The sequence below is a fragment of the Oreochromis aureus genome, linkage group 8 (assembly GCF_013358895.1).
Source record: "Oreochromis aureus strain Israel breed Guangdong linkage group 8, ZZ_aureus, whole genome shotgun sequence".
In the NCBI taxonomy this organism is placed as follows: Eukaryota; Metazoa; Chordata; class Actinopteri; order Cichliformes; family Cichlidae; genus Oreochromis; species Oreochromis aureus.
Window position 1 is genome coordinate 23,717,741 of NC_052949.1, and position 20,952 is coordinate 23,738,692.

General features: G+C 41.3%; 1 protein-coding gene across 1 annotated transcript in view; it reads right to left on the reverse strand.

The window, feature by feature from the left end:
* Positions 1-832: 832 nt before the first annotated feature.
* The window catches only part of cacna1g (calcium channel, voltage-dependent, T type, alpha 1G subunit), a 321,041-nt gene continuing 300,921 nt past the window's right edge, over positions 833-20,952 (reverse strand). The window contains exons 30-36 of the mRNA XM_039616673.1: positions 18,995-19,065; positions 16,381-16,459; positions 15,889-16,010; positions 14,019-14,438; positions 7,284-7,479; positions 6,920-7,089; positions 833-2,574 (exon numbers count right to left, since the gene is read on the reverse strand). Coding sequence (XP_039472607.1) covers positions 1,561-2,574; positions 6,920-7,089; positions 7,284-7,479; positions 14,019-14,438; positions 15,889-16,010; positions 16,381-16,459; positions 18,995-19,065 — 2,072 coding nt within the window. The 3' untranslated portion in view covers positions 833-1,560. The remainder of the gene's footprint in view (positions 2,575-6,919; positions 7,090-7,283; positions 7,480-14,018; positions 14,439-15,888; positions 16,011-16,380; positions 16,460-18,994; positions 19,066-20,952) is intronic.

The window sequence follows — 20,952 nt, forward strand, 5'->3', positions numbered from 1 at the left end:
GTATTGTTCCCTGTCAAGATGATCCCAAACTGCTTCAATAATGTTGAGGTCTGAGCTTTGGGGAGACCAATCCATGACTGGTTGTATCCCATTGCGTGTTTTTCTATCCAGGTATGCTTTTACTGCAGGTATGCTTTTACTGCATTACTGAAAAATTAAGTTCAAGAATACTTTAAAAAATTATAAGTCTGTCCACTTTGAAGCAAAGTTCAAAGAAATTAAGCAGAATTCACCGCATGATGTATAGGAATAAACTTATGAACTGCTAATCAACACTCTGTTGCGCTGTCTTATGACTGACTGGATTTTGTAGCCATCCACTCACTCCAGCGAAGACAACCCCAACCTTCTGGCAGACGTTGAAGATGGCTGGCAGATTCTGTTTCTCCACTGTAGCTCTAACTTGTACTTACATTGCTGAAGAGGTCCCGGCGTAGCTGCAGACTGTACAATCAATGCCATAGAACTTGTGCCACAACATATAGAAGCAGAAATACAGCTTGAACCTCACTGTTGTGTATGCAGTATGTTTAGAAAGCAGCCATTTCCATATCAGTTATACTATCAATCAATCATTCTTATAAATGCGGTGTATTACCTTTGTACTTACCGAAGATATCAAAAGATCTCTTTTCCATGAGAGATTTTTTGTGGGGACTAAGAATGCTGAATCTGGGGTGAGTGGCCATGAAATGTGAGAAGAATTGACATGGCTGTTTTTCTCAGACTGTTCATCAGTCATTCTGTCTAAAAGGCTTTGGAGCTGTCAGGAACACATGAAAGAAACAAGCAATCAGGTTATCGTCCAACAATCAAACCACCAAGGTCTGCGTGTGCTTAAAAATCCAAGCTCAGTTTAATGACTTGTTTTTTGTTTTTTTTTATATATATATTTATATATTATTCCTACAAATACTGGTTTTCACCACTTTGAAAAACGTTCACTTTCCTTAGTAAACCAAGAAAGCTAGAAATATCCTACAGTGAAAAAGAAAGACAAAGACAAACCATTGTTGACCAAAAAAAACCCCAAAAAAAAAAAAAAAAGAAAGAAAATCACAAAAAGACATGAAAATAACAGTTAAATGAAATTAAAAACAACATCCTGTACAAACACTATGGGCCAATAATTTAAGAAAATAGTGTCTCTAAATATTGCTTTGTACCTCCACTGACCAGGTCCGCTCTGTATTAACACCAGGCAGTTCATATGGCGACCGCAGTGGGCGCTAATAACCCAGGCGCTGATGTCACTCCAGAGGTTATGGGGTCAAGCTGCAGCCAGAGAAATATTTGTCGTTCTCTTCTTCTCTGGCTGTTTTGGCAGTAACAATACAAAGACGAGGGATGGTCACACTACTACAGTACTGCACTCCTTATGAAACCAAGGATGTTTTTACTGTTTGATGTAGTTTTACCATTATTACTTTCTACAGCATTATTACTAGAACTATCACCATCACAGACACACAGAGTGCATCGTGTGTTTATGTGTGTGGAGGGTTCGTCCGGCTGTGTGTGTGTGTGTGTGCGTGTGTGTGTGTATTCGAGTATTGGTGTTCAGTGCTCAGAGCTTGTCTTCTCAAAGGAGAAGCTGGGAAGAGTTAATAACTTGGAGTTGGTGTTGGGGTTCGGTGAACCTCCGTCCTGTCCTGAACCCTCTCCGACCGCCAGGTCAAAGGAGTCCTTGGAGTCACTGGAGGGTGCTCTCCTCCTCAGGTAGGTGTCCCGGTTGGGTAGGGGAGGGGGCATCCCTAACCCAGTCAGTCCCATGCCACTGAGCCCACCCAGGCATGGGTAGAGGCCAGACTGGGGTTCCAGTCCCTCAGGGGGGTCCACAGATATACAGGGTGGGCTCATTTTCTTCTTGCGGCGGGGGGAGGTCTGAGCGGGGATCTGGCTTTGAATCTGCAGGCTGTCGGCCCGAGACACAAAGCCGGAGGAGGTGGAGTTGGTGCTGCACTGGGGGCTGGAATCAACTGGGGAGCAGACTTCCACAGAGTGGCGCCGTGGGTCGTCCAGCCAGGAATAAGGGCGGGGGCGGGGCAGGAGGGCGTTGCGGCCCTGCGTGTCAGCGCTGTGGAACCTCTTCAGCTGCCTCAAACATGGACTCCGACTTTCCTGGCAGCCCGCGTAGCTGCCGTAACCCTCGTTCCCGCCGCCGCTGCTGCTGTCCTCGGCCGTGATGTCGTCGCTGCCGGCCAACACCACCTGGTTAATGAGGGACACTTCCCGATCCTCTGACACCTCCTGCTGGGGCGGCCTGGCGGGAATGGGAGGGGGAGGCGAAGGGCAGGGGGAGTAGGAGGCGAGGCAATGCTGGTCGTGGTGCTGGGTGTGCACTGTGCTGGGACGTGATGGTTTAGGGGAGGCGCCCGGCGTGGCAGGGACCAGGCACAGAGCTGGTTGTTGAGGAGTAGGGTGATGATGATGATGGTAGGAAGAGGGAGAGGTAGAGGAGATGGAGGGGGTAGGGGATGGAGGGAGGCCAAGAGAGGCCACATTCACGAGTCCTTCACTGCTTTCCCCTACGTCGGTACAAAGGGCCTCCTGAGAATCAGTAGACACCGCAACCTGGAGAACGGGTGGGGGGAGGGGGATTAAAGTAAATGTGCAATGAGAGGAAGGTGGGAGATGAGAGGGGGGAGACTGGTTAGTGATAGATGATGAGGGTGAGAAGCAGCAGTTTGGGTCAAAGTTCACAGTATGACCAGCTTACTGTCACAGTCCTCTATTTTAGTTTTCTAAGAGACATTATTGTGATAATTGTAAGATGATGTTGCTTAATGTCAATATTTCAGATTAAGATTTCTCAAGAGTAAATTGGGTAAGAAACATCTGACATTAGCGGATACTTTCTGTGCTTTCACATTCATGTGTTGAAGGTTTAAAGTTACTCTGTGCTCTGATGTTTAAAAAAGAAGCCAAAAAAAACTGTTTGTGTTTGCGTCACGTAGGCATTGCTTGTCTTGTAAGATTTATGTTTCATACTTCAATTCAATTCATTTTAATTCAATTCAAGTTTAATGAGAGGAACTTCATAATGTAAGGTAAAGATCCTACTATCTGATTTAATTTTGAAAGTAAACCTTTTTGCATTTCATGCAAAATAATGAGAACATTATGGTAGCCTTGGGAGGTCAAACACACTGCAACTTAAGGAAACACTGGTAAATAAAAAGCACTGCAAAAAGCCAGAAACCAAAACATGCGAAGGATCGCACTGAGACGCGTTTAAACGACGCAAAGGAATCTTCAGTGTCGTGAGGGAGAAAAAGATGTGAGGTAATATCTCTTGTAATCATGTGATTCATATAATACTGTAGCTAAATGTTTGCTGTTAGCCATTTACTGTTAGCTTGGTACTTCTGCAATTCAGTTTCATTTTATTTATATAGCACCAAATCACAACAGCAGTTGCCTCAAAGAACTTTATACTGTAAGGTAAAGACACTACAGTGAGATAAAGAAAACCCCAACAATCAAATCGCCTTTCAGTGAGCACTTGGTGACAGTAGGAAGGAAAAACTCCCTTTTAACAGGAAGAAACATCTGGCAGAACTCAGCTCAGGGAGGGGCAGCCATCTGCCATGTATGAGGTTGCAGTTCTGCAACTGTTTTGTCACGTTATTGTCACCGAAGAAACACTTCCATTTTGGGTTTTTTCGGCACATTAATCTGAATAATTTACCCTGAACTTTAGGGCATATATTTTCACTAATTCAACTAATGACTCAGTCCATTAATAAGTTTTCGAACAATATAGCTAAACACATATATGATGATATTTTAAAGAAGGAAGGTAGTTGGGAAAAGTGTATAGTATTTTATTGTTTTGATATTTCTTTTGTTATGTTTTGGGGTTTTTTTATGGACTGATTGACCGCTGGTCGACACAGTGAGCTCCGAGCCAGACCAAATGACCGTCTAACCTTTGACCATTCATACAAAACCCTGTTAGCCGTCAGCGCTGCAGTTTCACGAAGAGTTTGCAACCAATTGTGATCACCCTTACCTCTGTTCAGAACCATGTACAGGGTGTGAGGCCAACAGGCTGAGGGAAAACAGTATGTATCGGCTGCAGTAGAGGAAAGGTTAGTAAGCACAGTGGTGGCTAAAATGTCCTGATGAACTCGTGACTTTTTCTTCATCTCTCACAGACTTGGGAGAGGGCATTGATAGCAGGGTGCTTGAATCTAACAGTGTTGAATTGGGTCAGTTCAAATATACTCTTAAATCTATAGAGATGAGGAAATAAAACATGCATGGGTTTTAGAGCATAACGCTCTGAGCAGTGTTTGGATTTATGGGGGTTTCCCTGCATGAGAATGCTGTAACCACAGTGACACCAAGTGGGCGAAGGTATCACAAGCAGGCCTGGCCAATCACCAGCCACAGCAATGCAACACCAGGTAGGAAATCATAAGAGTGCACACTGGAACGAAGCTTAAAAGGATCACCCTGTCAGAGTTAATTTTTTTACATTTTTTTTATAAGCAAAACTGACTTAATAGTACCACACTCAACTATTAACAACTATTAAAGCACTAACCCTAGGCAATACAAAATTCTCTGGTGCTCAATAATCATGATTCTGAGTAGAAAATAGCCAAACGCATATGGACAGCACTTGCTGTTTCGTAGCAATCCCCTGAGTTGTATTTGTTTGTAATATATTAAGTGTACTGTACCATGAGTGAAGGTCATAGCCACACTACACCTGTATCTTGCTGCAATACATTCTATCATGTGACTGGAAGATCCAGTTATGAGATGCTATGTAGTTCCAGTCACTTGTACAAATCATTAAACTCTCACTAAGTTAGCTCCTTACAGGCTAACTAAATACCTGTTGAGAGAGTTAAAGATACTCTGTGGCTGATGCTTAGCAGTAGACAAACATCCAGGTCAATGAGTGGCAAAGAAGGGAGGAGGGCAAGAGAGGACTCTGTATGTGTGTGTGTGTGAACACAATAGTGTGTTTGCTGGGCTGTCTCTCTGAAGATGAACATGGAGTCCAGTGTTTCTGAAAGGCCCAGTGGTAGCTAAAGTCTACTGTCTGTTTCAGAAACAGGAGTATCTGTGTTTGAACAGAAGCTCAGGGTCGGGCGGCTTTTGGGCCCAGCTGAGCTGAGATCAAAGACCAACAGATACAGTGTGGAAAAATGAGACAGCAGATCAGTTAATAATAAACCAAACCCCAGGAAGAAGAAGACAGACAGAGGGGGGAAAGTGAATATGTTTAGAACATCCAACGCGGAAAGCTTTAAATGATTCTCTTTCATGGAGTTTTAGAGCCACTCTTGGGATAGACGCTTTTGAATTAAGAATAAAGGCCTGATTTATCAAAAAAAGGCATATTATAGGAGCATTAATTTCTGTTTGGTAAAGCTGACAATTAATATTCCAAATGTGATTATTCTAAATGTGATTATATAATAGAGTTTTCCTTTTTTATTAGTTTTGGTGGTGTTTTTAAATAAGTTATGATGGCTGGGAATTTCACTGATGTCTTTGCTGAGGCATTCTCTATCTGGATACCTCAAGGACCAACAGGCTTTCAGGCTGCTTATTATCTAATTTGAAAGATAGTAAAGAACCTTACTATGCATTTCCTTATCTGGACCACGGAGTAGATAAAAATGGTTATATAAAAATGTGAAAGGTTGCATGCAGAACTGGATGACTATCACTGCTTTAGCACATGCTCGTTTTTCTTGTTGTGACATAAAGTGTTTTCAAAGTCTTGAGCCACACCTCAATTCTTAAATCTTTGCTAGAGAAATGGAAAATAGCTGCAGAGATTTATTGAAATCTTGTGGGATGGAAATACAGTATATAAGGCAATGCAGTTCTAACACGCTTGATATTTGACTATTATTTTTTAACACACTCCCCGAACTCTTTTAGGTAAGCTTTCTTGTAAATTCTTTAAATAGTCTTAAGGAATATTTCTCAAGACATTCAAATTAGCAGTTATGCTAACACAAGATGATATATCAAAAAAATCAACACTACTCACAAATATGCTCTCATCAGTTAGTTTAGAGTGGAACTAAATTGTGCCATATTGACAATTTTCATTAGATGTTGGTAGAAAGTTGTTTTCTTTTTCATTAGGACTGAACTAAGCTAGCTGGCCTGTGTAGCACAGCTTGAAAGGGCAAGGTTAGCTAAACCATCTTGATGCTATGCTAACTGTGCTATGCTAACTTTAGTACAGAAAAGTGTATTTCCTTTCATTTTAATTTTGAGATTTCATCAGCATCTTATTTATATTTATATATATTAAACTGTTATTAATAATAACACTGTAATAAATACAATAAATAAAAAACATGTAACAGGCATGTTTTCTTATTGTGGTTTACGGTGAAAATTAAGACACAATAAAACAATACTACCTAATACACTAAACGTTGAGCATAGTTAATACTTGTAGCCATAAATATCTGCAAAAATAAGGCTTGATCGTTTCATGTAAAACTGACATTAGTTATCAAATTATAACTCATAATATTATATTTATTAACATGTAATATTATTTTGTTATAATGTATAATTCTTGCTTTATTATAAGTTAGTGATTCAGCATTATTGAAAAAAGAATCAAACTTTCTTTTTAGCTATTATGGCTTAAAAATGACTGCTTTCCCTTCAAAATATTATGATTTTTCTCCCAGAGTGGTTCTAATACTCAAAACCCATATCCCACCGATTCCACTGGCAGCAAACAGTAAAAACTTCAGCAGCTTGTATAAGCCTGTATAGTGTTTGGTATGAACAGACAGTTATGGACCACAGTCAAGTATAGACATCAGAGATATATTTTATCACACTAATTAGTAACAAGACAGGATAAGACTAGAAAAGTAAATTTGGAGTCAAGTAGAAATCTGAAGCGGTGTGTTTTGCTCACCTGTCTGCGTAGCGTGCGGCTAAATGTGTGTGTGCGTCTAGATGGTGGGTTTCGTGGTATACTCTCTGAATCTGAGTGGCTGTGTGGGCTGATGGGTCTGAAGAGGTCTGTGGGAACAGTCAGCTGCTGGGAAAACTCTGCGGGTTGTGAACGCACCGAGCCACTGGAGCCTGCACACAAAGCACAGTGCTGGCACTTTCAATGAATGCACAACAGTTACAGTAGGTGTGTTTACCTTAGAGAAAATAACCTCCTCATGTCACAATGCTTTATGTTAAAAATCAAGCCCACCCATTTCTGTTCTGTCCTAATGAAATGTCACAAATTCTATGTTAGATGACATTAAAGAGAAATGCGGCATTACCCGATTGGGCCCTGTGAGTGCCCAGTATGTGCTGGGGCCCCTGTGGGTGTGCTGCAGTGGGAGATGTTTGCCCCACGGGCTGTGGTGAGAGGAACATGTAGCTGTCGTTGGGTAGGGAGTGCGTGCGTCCCACCGCAGGCTTTCTGACGCTCAACAGGTTGTCGTCCCGAAGCACCCCAGGACCGAGCTGCTCCGCCTGGGGAAGCAGAGAAAACAATCAGGGTCGCCCCAGAACACGAAGAGCCTGGGCTGCTCTTTAACTCACTTACTCTCACACTCTTACCAGTACACTCACAGGTTGTCAACTGTCTAAGACACAATGTCAACAAAGAGGCACTGATCATCAGCATACACAGAAAACACAGAGGATCTTTGCACATTGGAGTTGACTGGCACAGAGCTGCCACAGATCACAGGAACATTTCCAATTCTTTTTTTAAAGCATGTGACACTCTGCTTCTTGTGTCTGCTTTTAGCCCGTCGGTCGTATAACTTTACATTAAGCCGTGATTGTGTGTCAGCTAGGGCAGTGTCCTGCAGCCTGACCCATTAAAGAATCAGTTCCCATTCAGCACAGAGCTACGGGGGGGTCCAACACACTTTACAACCCTGTAGCAAACACACGGCAGCTCAGAGGAGACTGAAAAGTACACCACCAGAGGACAGCATACAGCACATCCACAGAAGTAGACTGACAGGAAAGGACTGCGAGAAAAGACGAAGACTCACACGTAAAGCACAAAGGAAAAGAAAGAAGGAGGGGAGAGAACAGAGTTTACACAGAGAGAGAGAAGAAAGTGAAAGAAGTAGTCAAAGGAGAGAAAACTGCAAACTGGCAGGTAAGGAGGCGCACTACTCTATTGGACTGGACTGGACTGGAAAGTAAAACACACCAGGCTGAAAAGGCGGAATGAGAAATAAAGATAAATTTGTTTCACCAGGGTACTTCAAAGCCACTTGAACCCCTCTACCTCTTCACTCCATTGTCTTTATTTTCTTATTGCATTTGTCCCAGAACAATCCAATTAAGAGCACCTCGTTGGCCAGCACTCTTTTTTTCTGATGATATATGCATTGATTCAGCAGCAACGCAGCCTTGGATATGCAGCCTGAACCAAGGTGACAGTGACCCTCTCTGGTCAGGAAGCCATGTGATCATTAATGAGCCAAACCGGTGGTTAATAATACCCTGACACCCAGACAACATTCAATTTCATTTTCAATTTAATGACAGAGCCTGTAGGATGGCATGTCATAGAGGGATCTATAGATTAATTGCAGTGAGGACACATACATGGGCTGCAGTGCATGACGACATGTCCAAAGAAAATAATGGATGGGGTCATGACAGAGAATGCCAGGATGTGGAAGATGCCTGGCTTTCTTTCCAGCAAGTCTAAAATGTTCTTTTACAAAGACCCTTATTCACGGTTATACTTAACACAACGTCTCATTTGTTTAGCAGCTGTCACTCGTCAACTATGGTTTAAGTGACCCATTATTATTGTATGTTTAAGGTATGAAGTGTAAGCCTTGTACATTTTATTTATTTAATTATTTGGAATCAGTTGCATAGAAAACAGAAAAACTTCTTCACTCATATTTCCCACATTAAATCCAATTTTGACAAGTTCAACAAGCTGTTCAAATAAGCTGTTTTAGTATCTGTAGCTTTAAATGCAAATGAGCTGCTGCTGGCCACGCCCCATTCCAGAACAGTTAAGGTATGTCCCTAGGCCGCATTTGAAGGCAGATTACGTCACAGCCAGGCGACAAAGTCTGTCCTAATTCGAAGGCTGCTCCAAATGCGGCCAACAAATGCGTCCTTCATTTCCCTGAATTTGAGGGATGGGTCGGGTGTATCATTCGTGGCCCAACCTATCCCAGAATTCATAGCGCGGCCCGTCCCATTTCACAGCCTCGCACTTCCAGCCCTCCTGGTCTTCGAAAGACCCAGCTCATGTAGACTGCGAAGGCCGGGTCCTCCGAAGGATGCGGCCTATGATTGGGACATAGCTTTAGAAGCAGCAGCTTTAGCAAACAAATCCAAATATACAACATGGCCGACTTCAAATAGAATTGTAATGAGCTGCACGCCGAAGAGCTCATTCAGACGTTCTATGAAGAAAGAGAAACAAGTGGGTGATCTTTACTTATTTTCAAAAATAAGTCATTAGTGGTACATATACATGCTATCTTCTTTTTTAAATACATCTTTAGCTAATTTAGCATCCAGTTGGCTTCCCCTTGTTAAACCCCAGTGTGTAAGTTTGGTGGTGGGGAGGGTCAGGTGACTTTGGAAATACCCAGTGAAGGAGACAGTACAAGCCACTGCAGAGGGGAAGGAGAAGAAATAACAATGGAGTAAGATGAAGAGAGGAACTGTCAGTACATTGCATTCCAGAGTGGTTAGAAATAGGGGGTTAAAATCGTCGGGGGTTGAGTCGTCTGTCAGAGCTAGGGACCAGGAATTCTCAGAGGCCAGAGACAGAGCATCCATCTCCGCTAGAGGGATCTAGGCAGGAAGAGACAACCGCTGGTGAGCAGAGAAAACAAAGGCGCGCTCTGCGCACTACATAAATAGAAGGACGTCACACAGATAAAACCTGAAACTAACAGAACAATACAAGTTTATAAAAACACCACATATAAACTTGAAGTATGTAACAGAGCGAAACAACAGAGGAAGAAGGACAAAGTAAAAAAACAACAAAAAAACGGCTGTATTTAGTCAGCTGTTAGTGGACTTTTTTTGTGACACAGGAAAATGTACAGCAGAGTGATTCTTTAACAGTGAAATATGATGCCAGTAAGACATTACAAGACAGGACGGGGATTCATTTACATTAAGCACTAAATGGCACATTTAATTGCTTATGTTGCTAAAGAAGAAGTAACCAAATAACCTAATTTTCTAGGGACTTCTTGTAAAACACCTCAAAAATTGGCTCCAATCTCTGAGTGTTTCAAAGTCTTCAGTATTTCTGGCTCATGTAAAAGAAGCTGCTATTTTTTTTTAAATTTTTTTTTTTTTTGCCATCACACTGGTTTAACAGGGGAAATTGTTTCTGTCAGGCAAATGGGTCATTCGTGAATAAAAATGCAGGGACTGAAACTCGCTATTTGCTAACATATCAGAAGGAGAAAATTGCCCTGTGGCATCTATTGCTGAGATCTCAAACCCATTTAAAGCTTTTAGAAGATGGGGGTTTTACAGCGTTAATGTAATTGTGCCAAATTTGGCTTCAAATGAGAAAAACAGGCACCCAGATGCATTATTCAGTGGCTCAAGTGATCCATAGCCTATTGATTGAGCCACATCTGTGCAGGATTTAACAGTGTGTGATCTGCTGGCTTTAGGTGGTTATCACTCTGCTGTGACTGACTGGCAAATGCCACAATCACCTGAGTAAATGCAAAACCATTGTCACATCCTCATACAGACACAGAAACACTGACGACATGTTGTGTAGGGGAGACGGGGCAAACTTTAAACCACGCCACTGAGGCTGCAGAAGCAGACCAAAAACCTGCCAAGCATGAATGAGTGTAAGTGAATGAGGGAATGAGCTCATAGTTGAGGCGGGACATGACGCACTGTGCTTTGGTGGGCAGCGAGGCTGGTTAGTAAGGGGAAAATATTCAATGAAGAAGAATGCCAGTACAAAAATGGTAATGGCTGTAGGGCTGCAGGATATTAAACAGACAGGGATGTCTTTATTTAATAAAACTGAGTTCTTTGGACAGTTCATACTTCGGGTCATGCATGGATCTTCCAACATGACAGTGACCCAAAACATACCATCAAGGCAACAAAGCAGTGGCTAAAGAAGAAGCACATTAAGGCCATGGAGTGGCCTAGCCAGTCTCTAGACCTCAGCGCTATAGAAAATCTGTGGAGGGAGCTCAAGCTTAAAGTTGCCTAAAAACCAGCCAAGAAACCTAAAGGATTTAGATAGTTTCTGTAAAGAGGAGTGGTCCAACATCTCTGATTAGATGTGTGCAAACCTGGTGACCAACTGCGAGAAACATCTTACCACTGTGCTTGCCAACAAGGGTTTAATAATAATAACTCAATCAATAATGAGTCATGTTTTACTTGGGAATCAAATACTTATTTTACCCAGTGACAAGTAAATCAATTATGTAATGTGTTTTTATAAGACCATCATAAAAATTAGAGAGTGTTCATTTTTTTGTAAGCGAGCAAACAAATTCGGCAGGGTATATAATAATTAGCTTTTTTCTCTGAACTAAGCAAACATGCCCTTCTCTTGATTAATGTTCTTTTTAATTGATGACATCACTATCTCTGCTGCCAATTTAAACACTTTATAAAACATTATTAGCATCAGTTAAAACTCTTTAATAGTTATGTAACTGTAACTGCAACTGGTTATGGACAAATCAAGTGTGTGATCATGTATAAGTTGTATAGTTTTAATGTTTTATTTGGGAACAGAATGGTGTGTATGTGTGAGTTTGGTGATGGAGTTTTTATTATGAATGAATTATGAATTTTTATGAATTATTATGTCTATTTTTTTATGTTTAAGGACAACAGATGGAAATTAGCCCTTGGCTATAATCTGGCATATTTACATTCATGTATTTTTTTTTACATTTATGTTCATTAACATGCACTGTCCTAAATAAATAAATTAAATTAAATTAAACTGTTTTGATGCACTACAGTCCAACTAACTAGTAAATAATCATGACCTAAAGTTCAATTAACAATCAATACTTCATTTATTATCGATCGATAATTTGTAGTGTTACTAAACAAATATTAATAGCACCAGATGTGACAGTACAAGATAAATAATAGTATTTTCGTTACTTCGTACTTGAGCAGCCCTACATGGTGCACAATGATAAAGACACTACGAAACCACATATGACATGGAGGAGGTGATCCATCTGGGATGCTTCTGGTGATTATTGACCTTCTTGTCGGTGCTGTGCTTGCTGGGCTTGGGGGGCAGCGCGTAGTAGTGGCAGATAGAGCCGGACAGGTTGTCCATGAGACTCATCTCCCCCTCCATTGAACCCTGGATGACCAGGGAGACCGAGTCAAAGAGTGCCCTCCGCTGGACAAACTTGGATAATGCAGAGAGAATAGAGAGAGGGAGAGCGGAGACAGAAATAGAGGAAAAAAGAAAAGAAAAAAGAAGAAGACAAGGACAGGGGGAGAGTTACATACAAAGATACATGAATAAGTATGGACAGAAAAATGGATCACAAAGAAAAGGACAGTCAGTCAGGCAGAAACAGTTATAGAAACACAAAAGACGAGAGAAACATCTCAGAGGGAACAAATGCTCTGTTGTGGGCTGCTAAGGGCTTCTTACTAAATGACCTGTCGAGTCTTTCAAATTGCACAGCAATGTAGTAAACAAACTCCTCTTAGTCAACAGCAATGTCTTACCACTCAAACCCACAAGGGGGCACTACAAGACTGCAGCAAAGCAGGTCTTCAACAAGGCTGGGGAGAAGAATGTGACTTAAGCGCTCACATTTTGGGAGAGGAGCATAGGGAAGAAGGATAAGATCTTAGGGAGGGGAGGAGGGAGGGAGGGATAACGATAGCGAAACCTCTATTTCCTATCCCCCGAAGTTCCCCGTTGTCTGGAAATAGCTGTTGAAGTGAACAACAAGGCCCTGTGGTCCAGCTTTCCCATGGCACTGTGACCTGTCTGTGACTGGCATGTCCTCTAGAGGGACCAGCTAAACACAGACACACACATAACCACATACACACACGTAGCCATGAATGCACACAAATTGTAAAGCATCCCGATATGGGTCAGCGTGGGTCACACAGAATAATAAATTCTGCAGAGCTATATTTTCTGGATCTGACTGTGCATAACCAAGAAAAACCCAGACATGTGCAAACTAGCGTCTGATATGCGAGGGAGCTATGTCCGTTCCTGCGTAGTACACGTGCAGCAGACAAAGATCTTCACCTGAGAGCTTCAAAATATGACAACCGTTTTGGGTACGTTTCAGATAAATGCATCCATTTGTATTCTGAGATGATGCCAGGCTGTCTGGTAAACACAGCCTAATATAGCCATCCCTGGCTCGGTTTATTTATGGGTGGACTACAGTTATTGCACCGAGACCAGCGAAGAGCAAGTAATCAACTTTTTTAGATGGCGTGCCACATTCTCAGCATTACTCAGCGCGAGCTGCTGAATCAACTAATGGTTTGAACCAGAGTAAGAGGTAACGACCAGAGATGAAGGGGTCATCTAACGAGCCTCACAGCCTGGCCCCGGTTGCAGCAGTGTCCAAATCATCTAATAATGCACAACAGAATTAAAAATCATGTTTCCATCTTGGTACAAGCTAATCTGAGTAACTGAACTGGGCCTATTCACCTCTTTTTTTAATGGGATTATCTGGAAATAATAGTGATGCTTTGCTGTGAAGTACAGATTGACTTTTTTTTGAGAGACAGAGAGAAAAAAAAAGGTTTTGTTTGTTACTTATGAGCAGCTGTTTGTGAAATTTCCTAGACTCAACCAAACATGGTCAGTTCTACCTCCAAAAGACAAAAAGGAAAAAGACAACATGGCATCAGCCAAAATACAGACAGAGAGAATTTAAATGCACAAACATGAACAAAGCTTATGAGAAGAATTCCTTCAAAATTACAGCCAATAACACACGCGCCATGTCTAACTCACACACGTACCACAAAAGCAGGATGACAAGATTCTTTACCTCCAGTTGGGGCTCTGTGCATGAAGGGGATTCTGCTCTGATGCCTACAGAGTCTCTGGTTATATTAGCAGTGGGTGAGTCCATAGGACCATCCCTTTCCTGCTCTGTATCCACTCCTCTGGGAGACCTCCAGGGGGAACCCCCAGAACTCGACCTGTCCATACCCAGTGTCAGAGGGTTGAGCTGGGGCGACCTTGCTGCTATGTCCCCCGCTTCCATCTCCAGTTCCATCATCTCCGCCTCCAGCTCCGCCTCCTCCTTGGCTTCCTTGTTGCTCTCCTCCAGGTGCTTCATCAGGACTGCGATGACCACATTGACCAGGACAAACTGAGCGGTCAGGACAAAGGAGACGAAGTAGATGGGAGAAACCACAGTGTTGTAGCAGGTGCCTGTATCTTGGGCGCAGTCCCTCAATGTATCCTGGAAAGACCGTACAGACGGTGGATTTAGTAGTATTCTAGTTAAATGTTCTAGTTAAGAACATGCACCTAAAGGTGGGTGACCATTCACAGCCGATGATCATTACAACAGCAAAGTAACAGCAACTTTGTACTGGTTTGCAGTGACCCATCACTCAAGTTGGGGCATCGTCTTGTTGGCTTACTGGTGGATTTAGCTCCTGGATGTCTGCTAGGTGTCACCTAAGCTAATTTTAATCACTGATGTTGAGCTGGTCTGTGGTGTTTTTACCTTTGGGAGCATTTTAAAGTGAATTATCTCACCATTAATAATGCTTCCTGGTTAACTGTACTAACACACCATCCAAAATATCTGTGCTTTGGTTTTGGTGGTGAAGATCCAGTATTTTATTTATGTGTTATTAATTAGCATGAATCTGTGTTTGTTTAAAATCAACTTAAGCTCATAACTTAGCCGTACATCCTCCTATGGCTTATTCAGTAACACTGGGGAATAAACAGGTCGGCATCCTCCTTGAGACTTGGAAATATCGGTCATTGCCTTGTAATTGCACTGATTTTTGTTGCTGTTAGAGCATGTGCAACACTCAACTTCTGGGCGACCTCTTTCGAGCATAAGGCAATCTACCTGCAAACTGCGACTGCAATCACTCTCAGAGTGCTGAAGGTTTGCAAAAACTGACTACCAACACAGTGCAATTATCTAACTCAGTCTTTCTGCAGTAGGAAACGCCATTCAACTGGTTGCATTCTGATTGCAGAGCACTTCTGTCATTTTGCCGTTGAATAGCAGTCCTGCAGCAACTACATCACTATTTGTGGAAGAATTTCTGTTGCAAACACACAAGATTCTGAATGTAAGTAATTAATGTGAATGTTTGTTTATGCAGATGGCAACGTATTTCCATTGTTTGCCACTTTATCAGATAATTGCCCTTTTATCACAAACAGATTGGATGTATTTGCTAGCCTGACCCCATTTAACTGCAAACTGATTGTCTTAATACCATTTTGTCGTTGAGCTGTGGCAAACCTGGTCCCTATGTTCAATGTAACCATTTCATAGCAAAACTGCGAGTTCATTGCCCTCTGTCCCAATAAGGTTCGTCATGCTGTGGTCTCCAACCACAGTCCTCCAAACTGTAAATGCAGTATTATTTGAATATAGCCACATCTGGCTACAAAAATACGATGGCTGCACTAAAAACTGACATCAATATTTTAGTTTTTAAACCAGAAGTTGACATTATGAACAACTTATATACAAAAATGGGTAACGAAGCCAGAATGGTGTGAAGGTCCCAGTGTGATGATTTTTTCATCCATTACAACCACAATCATATTGTGGAGTCATTTTAAAACAGAACTGGACCTGCAGAAAGTGCAGATACAAAAGAGTGAATGTAGAGTATGAGTGGTATTAGGATCTGAAACTGCAGAGTTGGTTTCACCTTCATTATGCCATTCCAGTTGTCTCCAGTGGAAACTCTGAAGAGCAGCAGAAAGGCCATCCCAAAGTTTTTAAATGTAGCGTAGCGCCCCAGACCCTCACAGGGGTGGAGTTCATCACAAACTGCAGAGACAAGAGGGAAGTGGGAGGAGATAAACAAAAAGAGGATTAGCCAGAGAGTAAAGGAGAGAATGAAACAAAAAAAGATAGCAGTGTTCATGGCTTTCAGTTGTGTTTTCCTATAATATAATAGTTACTGTGATAGCATTTTATCACTCTGAAAGCTTCAAGATACAATTAAGGAGATCAATATAGTATTTCAACAAAGAATTCGAGGAAGAAATTAATATCAGATAAATTAAACCCACAGAGGGGAGAGTTAAATGCTCGGTGTATGCCCGTGAATGACCTGAGTGGAAACTAAGAGTGAGATTTCATTTCCTTCTTTTTCTACTGCCTGCACAGTATCTCTTTATTGTGCATGTGTTCTTACTTAAGTCACCAAACAGCTCCACTCCCAGCGCTGCAAAGATAAAGAAGAGGAGCATGAAGAGTAGACCCAGATTGCCCACCTGCAGGGAGACAACAGGAAGGAAGAGAGCGATTAGTCAGAGGAGATAAAGCCCAGCGAAAATAAACCAATAAGGAGAGACAACAAACATCTCATTCGGGGGGGTAGAATGGAGGATGGTTCTAGAGCAGTTAGAGAAAATATTAGATAAGATGTAGTGACTGAGCATTTGTTAAAAAAAAACATCTCCTATCCAAGCGAATGCATGCCTCAATGATGTGAATGAGTGTCTGACACAAAGCAGGTAAAGATGGACAGCACCACAGCCTCCCAGAAGTGAAGAAAAAAATGATCTCAGACGTTAGCGCTGCCATCTAGTGCTGCTGACATCACTCACAGCCAGTTATTTATTGTATTCGGGTTGTTTGTTTTGTTAATTTGAAAATTAGTTAATGTGTTACAATCTAGACAGCTAGCATGATCGGGTTATTCATCTGGAAAATAATAAATTGACAATGAGTGCAGGTAGGCTGTGTATAAAGACTGGCGTCGCTGTTGGGTTAGAAAAGTTAAGTCAGTGGGGATGTGCCGTAACCTTGCATTCTTTCTGAAGGGGGCAACTCCTCTGGAGTCTATTGGGGAGTCTGAGTTCATCTCAGTGGCTAGTTTAAGTCTTTCCGAGGACAACATGACTTTCAGTTTGGTAATGATCTTTTTCAGGCAGGCCAGCATCATGACTGATGTGTCCAGTTTCAAAATGCTGAATCTGAAGGGCTAATCAATCTGTATGTTAATAAGGATAAATGTGATTTGGTGTTCTGCTGGTGTACATTAGTTAGCAATTTGCCATTAAAGAGATGAGAAAAAACAAACAAACAAAAAGAAAAAAGAACAATGCCAAATAGAAGACAGATCATTGTACGTCAAAGGGTTCCACTGGGCATGACTCTCTGGCTTTGTTGTTTGGCCAAAATAGCAAAACATCACCAGATGTTGGGGTTTAGCCAATAAAATCTATTACACTGGCAACCCACCTTGTGGAATAGAGAAGCCATGGATTTTAGTGTGTGTGATTTTACAACTGATTGAAAGTACCATTGGTCCCGACAGGTCTCTTTACCTCCCCAGACTGTTGTTTTGTCTGGTAAAATAGTTTACTCGTATTAAATTCAGTTCTTTGCATTCTTTTGCGACAAAGAAAGACTGGACCCAGTATACTGTATGCAGTATTTTAACCGTTTGATTATGTTCTATTTTGATTTACTGTAAATTTAGAATAAACTTTTTTGTCCTTATTAAGCAGATTGTTTTGTATTTTCGTTGATAAATCTGTCTTTTTAATTTTTAGTACCGTTTAGGGGTTAAATTACTTGGTGGTATTTAATCCTGACTGATTGTGTATTTGTGACACCCCAAGGAAGAGATGGAGTTGATATGTGTTGGCCTGTTTTTCTTGCTGAACTGCTTCAAGATTAAATTCGTTACATGATTTTGTCCATGACAGAGTGCCTTAGCAACCTCCCCCTTTTTTAAATGGAGCTTGTGTTCGCCCTACTGATGAGCACCAGTTGAATAATCCTTTAGAGCACTTTCTTTTTTCCTTCTTCTGATGACACTGAGCAAGTCAGACACAGTATGAAAGGAGTAGGTGGGTTGCAAAGCGGTGTGCAGAGAGACACTAACTGAAACAGTCCAAATCGTATTGATTTTAATGCATAAATGGTACATTTAGAGGAAGTGTCATTGATCGATTTGTTTCAACTGGACTTTCTCTTTTAGATGACAGAGTGTTTCTGTGGCTCTTGTCCAAGACTGCCACTGTGCGACTGAGTCAAATGTCTCTACAGCCTTCAAGTAGCCTTAAAATTAACCTGTATATGGAGAAAGGACTTCCTAGCCAACCCATTTTTATATGCAGTCTACAAAATAAAGGTGCAAGATTGGAATAAAAATAAAAAGAGGAGCTGTGGAAAGTGATAGGAAAAACAAGGGATTAGAGCTTTGACACAGGGGTGGTTTAAATAATGAAAAGCATTATGGTTTGCTGCTGTCAATGATTATCAGCATGTAGCAACCTGTTCGCACCTCCACCACCCGCCTATCATCAGATTTATTAATAATGAACACTTCTGACAAGCTCAAGGAGCCTGGAACAACACTCGATCTCTGTGTCTCTCTGAAAAAGAACGACAGAGGTGTTATGAAAGAACATTGCAAATATAAGACTTTTTGACTTTTTTTTAACTCTCTGCAAAACACTGCAGAAGTTGTTCTAATTTACCAACTCTGTCACCCACAAATCCACCCACCCTAGTGTTCAAAACAAAAACCTGAAGCTACATTCACTTTCCAATCTCTGCAGGGGGCTTCTAATGCAAATAAGGGTCTCTGGAGTTGAGCAGAGAAAACTGGTGGGAAAGACGACGCCCTGAAACAGCAGAATCTGCAGCACACAAACAAAAAACGGAAATGCTTTTGAGATGTAACTTTAGGGACAGTTTCTGTGGGATGTGAAATCCATGGAGGAAAAAAAAATGCAGATGAGGATGGAAGGAGAGTTTCGCGGCTTTGGTGGGTGTTATTTAGCGGCGCGTACCTGAGGCAGGGCTTGCATAACGGTGTCCAGCAGAGCTCTCATCCCCACCGCCATCTTCAAGAGCTTCAATACTGTGGGGACACGCAAACACACAGGATGAAAAAACAAAATCTCACCAATATTACGATTTTTCAGTCTTACATAACAGAGCAGGCCTGCTGTGGAACTGAAAGGACACAACATTTCTCTCACTTACAGTCTAATCCTGCACTGTTAGCTTAGTCACTCAGTTTCTTGTATTAAACACCATTGAGCTCTTAAGACGACACGACTGAGGTCATATCCCCCAGTGACTCGGTAGGGTTACCAGTATGACTTGAGCACCAATTGAACTACAGCAAGAATGACAGATGATACATTGTAGCAAATGTGTAAACAATAACCCGAGGAAACAAATTTAGGCAGCAAATGACCCCCCACTCCTCCTGGGCGTGCTTTGAATACACAGCACAGAAAATCAGACAATAGATTTAAAACATAACACCTCTGTAAAATGCTTTTGTCATAATAATTTAGGTGATTTGAAATTTATCAACTAAATATTACAAAAAAATTATCACTGTTGATGAAATGATAATAATTTTTACTACAGTGTGTACACTGTAGTCATAAAGGGATGGACATGTTCAGCAACAATACTCAGTGCTAAAGGGGACAAGAAAATATCCCCCACCACCCTGAACTGTCGATATGAGGCAGGACAGATCCATGCTTTCATGTTATTTAAGCCAAATTCTAACCCTACTATGGACTCATCAGGGTAGGCAAGGATTTCCAGTCTTGTGTTGTTCAATTTTGGTGAACCAGAGGAATGGCACCTGGTGTGGTCTTCTGCTGCTGTAGCCCATCTGCTTCGAGGTTTAGTGTTTTGTGCATTCAGAGATGCTCGTCTGCAGCCCTTGGTTGTAATACAGACTTCTTTTTGTTGGTGTTGCATAACTGTATTAGCTCAAAGTGGTCTGGCCGTGCTCCACTGACATCAACAAGGCATTTTTGCACAGAGAATTCCCGCTCACTGGACAGTTTCCCTTTTTCAGACCATTTTCTGTAAAACCCATAGATGGTTGTGCAGGAAAATCCCAGAAGATCAACAAACCATCAAACCATCGTCCACCAAAGCCATATCATGCTTAAAGCTACTTAAATAGCTTGTCTTCCCTATCCTGATGTTGCCATGTGATTGGCTGATTAGATATGTGCCTATACATTCTGTATTGAATAACAATAGATGTATAGTCCTGCTAAACACAATATGAATAATCTAAATAAGCATCAATAGAATCACAGTGCTATTGTGATGTCTTTTAAATTGGGAAGAAAAGATGTTATGGAATAATAAGAGATATTTTTTATCTATATCAATTACTCACATATTAACGAAAAACCAGTAAACATAGGACACAAAAAAGGGAAATCCCACATTTGCAAAAAAAAAAAGTACTTTTATTTTAACCACACACTTTTAACCACACTGCCAGACATCTGTTAGCTTCAATATATTAGCTCAGCTAACATGACACATATTCCAGTGAGAAACATCACTTTTCTCTGAATAATTATATGGCCACTAATGATGCATTTACCACCAAAAGGCATCTGTCTGCACCTCAGCTGCTACCACTGAAACATCTAAGCATATGCCAGACAGATTAGCAAAGCGCTGACCATAACTTGATAAACATTACATCCATTAATCAGCTGTAAAGACAGCCTTGAAAACATAGTAACAGTTCAAACTGCCTCAAGGTGATTTTTCCAAAACAATCTAACTTTATAATGTTCTGGTCTAATCACTCGAGCTACAGTATCTAATAATTCCACAACATAAACTAGCAAGACACGAGATAACAGATATTTCCTTGTTTTTTTGCACTTTAACATATACTTTCAATATAAATGTCAAAAGCAATTTTAAAAAGGATTGAGTTCTGTCAACTTCACCTAATTTACAAATTAAG